The sequence below is a fragment of the Lytechinus variegatus genome, chromosome 5, assembly GCF_018143015.1.
Source record: "Lytechinus variegatus isolate NC3 chromosome 5, Lvar_3.0, whole genome shotgun sequence".
NCBI classification, from domain to species: domain Eukaryota; kingdom Metazoa; phylum Echinodermata; class Echinoidea; order Temnopleuroida; family Toxopneustidae; genus Lytechinus; species Lytechinus variegatus.
In genome coordinates, this window is record NC_054744.1 from 36,359,007 (window position 1) to 36,365,006 (window position 6,000).

General features: G+C 36.3%; 1 protein-coding gene across 1 annotated transcript; it reads left to right on the forward strand.

The window, feature by feature from the left end:
• The first annotated feature begins 2,056 nt into the window (after nt 1–2,056).
• Nucleotides 2,057–4,087, forward strand: LOC121415442 (methyl-CpG-binding domain protein 2-like). The gene is made up of 3 exons (XM_041608645.1): nt 2,057–2,341; nt 2,940–3,030; nt 3,963–4,087. Exons 1-3 carry the CDS (start codon nt 2,057–2,059, stop codon nt 4,085–4,087), a joined length of 501 nt encoding a protein of 166 aa, XP_041464579.1.
• Nucleotides 4,088–6,000: the final 1,913 nt, after the last annotated feature.

The following is a 6,000-nucleotide window of genomic DNA, read 5'->3' on the forward strand; positions in this document are numbered from 1 at the left end:
ATGCGAAGCCACTTTCCAGGCCGAGGTAAGCGATTTTGCTCTTTTTTATGTCCTTTTTATATTTAAAAATATATGTTAAATTTGAAAATCAAATGTTTTTTACCAGAAAAAGCCCTAGTGAGTAGCAGAACGAGTTTTGGCTAACATTATTTGTGTTATGAAGCGATGTTAACCGACAACTCTTAAATCTATATCGTAAACACGTACGTGGTGCGAGGTTCGTATGGTATGTATACTAACCTCGCACGTGTGAGTGGATCTCAACGTAAGGGGTTGTTAACAAATTTTCGGCATTACTCCTATGTGTTTATTAAAGATCGCATGCTAGATCTGTAATGAAAATCACAAGTCAGAAAAAATTTGAACCAGTGGGATTCTAACCTGTCATCTACTGCTAGATGACAGGTATGAATCCCACTGCAAATTCACTATGCACTCTGAAACCCGGAACTTCATTGACTTTGTACAGGTTGCGATACAGTGTAGATTATGTAGATTACGGTACCACACAGAATAGCGTCAAAATTGACCTTGAATTTCACTTTCATATATTTAAATCTAATATGAATTATAAAAGGTTTTCTCAGATGGTCTGTTTTCTTACCGGTACCGCACAGAATAGCGCCATAGTCACATTGTGATCATCAGAGTTTACATAATCTACACTGTATCGCAACCTGTACAAAGTCAATGAAGTTCCGGGTTTCAGAGTGCACAGTGAATTTGCAAGAAATTGCCAAATCTCGGTAATTTTTTAATGGTAACTGAGCGATCCGATCACGAGTTAAGACCATTGCGAGTGCGGAATACGAGGCTGGATATTGTTATCGCTATCGATACTTTCGAATATTTTTTGACTGAATTATTTTATTGGCAAGGCGTCAATCCACACTTTGCCACTCTCACCCAGGTGCTAATTTGGTACCGGTAGGAAACAACCGTCATTGTGATTGGTTTAGCAAGTGTACGCCTAACAGGCTGCTTGGAATGCTATGAATCCAGTGACCGGGTAATAATAATTGCGAAGCACTTTGAACAGTCGTAGATTGATAAAGCGCTATGTACCAATTATTATTATTATTATTACATTAGGCCTATAATTATTTATTTGAAGGTGTGCGAACCCTTTTATCAGAATCATGCAAATATGCGTACATGTATACGCAGACAAGGAGTACTGTACAGACATCTTGTACCACACATTTTCACGTTTTTAAAGCTAAATGTAAGTTGTTAGAGTTTGATTTACTTAGTGAGCTCCACTGCCGCTAAAGGTGTCAGAGCTCAGGCACCTGACATGACAAACTGTAATCAAACAGTTATGTGATTTTATGAAAACATGAAAAAAATCCCACACTTTCCATTTTATTCTCCTGAGATTCCATGTTCCTTTCCATAAAAAAAATAGATTTGCCTTTAGACTCTTTACTATTAAAAGTAGATTCAAAATAGCGAAATCAGGTTGGCCTACGTGATGAGTCCATGTGTGAAATTATATTTTTTTCATTTGTCATTCATGATGTTATCATTTACCTGTTCTTGCCATTTTGATTTTTTTTGGAGCTAAGAGACTGGTTACAGTCTTTTCCCTTCTTTATTTTAAGAAACAGAACTTGGAATCATGATTTCATGGAACACCTAAAAAAATCAATACACATGAAAACTTCCATTTGTTTCATCAGCCTGTGGGCATGATTACTCCAGTACACATTTTGAGGCTACTTCTTACCCCAAATTATACTGACCATGACACAGTCATAGTGTTATGAAGAGATTAAAATGCTTGATTCCAGGAAAAAAATAAACCAGCTTTGGATAACAAAATTTGTATACAATGTGCACTACCATGGTTTCATTTCTGTAATGTAAACATCTACAGTGGAATTTTTATCAATCAATTATGCAGCAAGGCTACAGGAAGGCTACAGGCATCATTTGCACTTTAAGGAGGTTGCATGCCTGCGGTGTTTTGGTCGAATATCTAGTTGTGTTATTATACTCGCCTTAAAGATAAATTGTGTTTTTTACTCTTTTCTTCAGCCCATGTGGGAAGAAAATGCGCAGCAAGCCTCAACTTGCCCGATTCATTGGTGATGCAATCGACCTGAGTGCATTTGACTTCCGGACGGGGAAGCTCCTTTCGTCGGGTGTGAGAAAGAGTAAAAGACTAAAGAACATTCACTTCGATTATAGCAGAGGAACCAAGCATGATGCTAGTCTAGTCCTGCCAATTAGACAGACGGCTTCTATCTTCAAGCAACCAGTTACACTCAAGACTAACCACATTAAAAACAGGACGAAAGCAGACCCAAAGCAAGACACAAAGGAAACTCCTAAGCAGGTTAGATTGCTTGTCTTCTGGAAAGCCATGAATTACCGAGTTTCTTCAAATTATTCCTGATTTTATAACACAAGTGTGATTGTGATTCTCATGATTCAGTTAATATTTTGCAAATTTGTTATCCTGCGATTGAGAACAAAAGAAGATGATGATGTTGCCATGTTGGTGATGAAGATAATAATAATTAACGTTGACAACAACAGCAACAGTAACATTAATATAAATTATAACTTGCATTTCAACTTGAATATTGAGTTAAACATTGATTGTAAAGAAAGAATCCTGATTTATTTAACTTCACTCTTTTTGTATTATTATATCATTTCATGCTAGATGGACATTGGACATTTTTAAAGACTTTCAAATTATTTGACTCTGATGAATTTGTCTCATCCAATTAGGATCCAATTTGTACACTGTTAGTTTTATGAAACAGGGTCCTGAGGCTTGGAGGTCATGACAAGACACAACCTGATTGGTGATTTTCATTAAAATATGATTCATGAAATGCAATTATGAGTGAATTTGCACATTTCTGTAAATACAATTGATCTTGCATTTGTGTCTTTCATTTATTTTTTGTCTGTTTATACTGTAGCTCTTCTGGGAGAAGCGACTACAAGGTCTGAATGCGTGCGATATGACAGAAGAAATACTGAAATCGATGGAGCTCCCAGATGGATTAATAAGTAAGATTGGAGTATATGTTGTTTCTCAGAAATAAAAAAGAAATTCACATTTGCCTTTTCAACTTTAATAGGCAAATGATACATCATCAGGATATTCATATTTTTAATGCCTACAAGTAGATGAGCAAGAATAGTTTGGAATTGCATGTACATTAAAAAAAAAAATTTTGAAGTAAAATTTGTAAGGATTTGTTAGGGATACTAACGGCACTACCTAAGAAGTGATCACTCGTTAGCATTTGCTCTGAATGTTTTGTGTAGCTTCTTAAATCAATCTCTAAATGAGAGTGGACTCAGACTCTTATGTGTAAATCACCTGAAACATTCTCAGTATTTATTTTTTAAATCTGCCATGCATTAACAATTCACTAAGAATTTCATCTCATGTCAACAAAGAGACATCACCCAGTGTTGCTATGAATTTCAGATGTTAAACAGAACATGTGATTGTGATATATCTATGATCTCTGAAAACATGTTTCCATTTTCTTGGACACATTGTCTTAGCATGAATCTCACTGATGGATAGCTGTATACAGAATATCTAATGATATTTTCTTCATTTATCAATGGAGGTCTAGAGAAAACAACTAAAAATTTCAAATATTTTTTTTACTCAGAAAAAACTGACCACCTCTGGCTCTGACTTTTATCAGTCTTTCTCTTTATTCTTTTCAGCATAAACAAGAAAAAAAAACAAATATCTGGAAAGCTGGAATAAAATCTTTCATTAAAATATTTGTTTAGGTACCTAATTTTATTCTGACAATGTTTTTGAAATTATTGAATTTCCAGTCTGTACATAATTTTGACTTTGATAATTATAAGCTCTGGTTTATCTACAATTCTTTCCAAATCATTGAGGCATTATTATGTGATTAATTGTTCTAAATGATATTTATTATATCTATTTTAATTGATCATTTTCACAGGTGTAGGTCCAGGTCTTACCAATGATAATTTACTTCAAAGTCTTGCATCAAGCCTACATCTCAGTTCACAACCCATCCTTGGTCAGGTCGGCTCACAGGTAAGCACCATGAGATATATAGATTGAATTAAAAAGAACCTGAATAATACAAATATACCAGGCTCTGAGAAAGTAAAGTAGGGAATTATTCATCATTTGTCCGAGGTTAGACTGGACAGTTCTTTTTTTTTTCCGATGTACTCATATTGTCAGTCCAACTAACACTCCCAAAACAAATGCCTCTGGTATATTGTTTGTATATCTCTTCATTAAGTTTGAATGATACCAAATATTTTAGCTGCAATGCTCAGCGGAATCTGATCATTATCTGCCTCGCTACATTGCAATGGTTTCCTACTAAAGACAACTTTCTGTTCGCTGTGCCAGAGATACCGCGCCCGGGGGGCCACTTCCATTGACGAGTGGATACCATGCGCGACCATGGGGTCTCAAAAAGCACCCCAAACACGTATTTTCCATGTTCTGAAAATGCACCCCTTAACAAGTATTGCCGTGTGAAACCCTACCCTTAACAAGTATTGGAAACGAAATAATACTATTGGCAAGTATTCCCTGAATTGACCCTCTAAACAGCTACAGCGAGATTTTGATTGCATGTCACAGACGTTGGTCGTTGATTTCACCTTTACCTATGGGTTTAGTACAGCCCCACTCGCGCAAATCGTACTCTAATTACGTACAGTGTTGACTCTTGGGGCAAAAAGTACATCCTTTACGAAACATTTTAGTCTTGATTTGTTATTTTCTCGCAAATTTGACCCTTAAACACGCAGCTTTCCTATCAAAAATAGATACCCTTTTTTCATTATTTTAGTGTTTTTGACACCCTTATTATGTTACGTATGTAAATCTTGAAAAAGACATCTTTTTTCATGTTTTTTTGGTCGCGCATGGTATCCACTCGTCAATGTAAGTGCCCCCCCCCCGGGATTCAGCGTTAGGTCTGAAAAGTTTTTAATATTTCTTCCTGGTGAAAACTTTGCTTCTGTGCATGCTCAATATTATTCATTGAGCTCCAAATAGTTTTCCTCTGGAAATGAAGTGGAAAAAATATTTTTTTTCATATGACCACAACTGACCATTCATTTATTTTTTTTATAATACTCATGAATATTCATAGAAAGAAAATGTAAACAAAATGGTGCTTTACAGTGCTGTTTGTAAGTTACACACGACTTGTCACTTCGCACACGATTAGTATACAAATATACCAGGATTTTAGTAAGTATATGGGGAATTATTTTGGAGTTTCGACTGGCATTACTATTTTTCCCCCATGAGGGAAGAATAGTAGTTTTGCTGGTACAACCGAGGATGAATAATGCCCTCTATACATTGTACTTTCGAAATAAAGGCTGTCTTTTTCTAAAACAATTAATAGGTATATTTAAACGGATGAAGTATTGCGTTCGATGTGTATTGTGATCATGGAGTGAAAAGAGAAATCTGACAATTTATTATTTTAAAACATGTTTTTTATCATGATGATATTATACCAAAGGGTTAACAAAAAAAGATTGAAAACATGCACTTTTATTTTGTTGATATACCATCAGCGTCGGAATTACACGGGGGCGACGGGCGATTTCGCCCCCATGACAGCCCAAATCGCCCCTAAAAATTCTCAAAACCCAATGGTTTGGGGCGACTATTTTAGAATCGCCCCAATAAAATACCATCGACAATGCAAAAAATACTTCACACAATTAAGTTCCCCCGGCGGCGGAGCAAGCGCATCTTTTATATCGCCCTGGCCTTGCCAGCTTCAAGCAATATCCGAGCCTTCCGCAACACCGGAAGCTTTGCGATCGTAAATAAACGCGCAATGCAATATGGGATGCGGAGTACGCATAGTCTTTAGCACAGGCTTTTTAGAATTGTTGACGCACTTGCCGCATGGCTTATGTATATGTATGTGTGCACGAATAGACTGCACAGCTGGTAACGAGACCACATGCATCGTGCGGTATGTGTAAAGG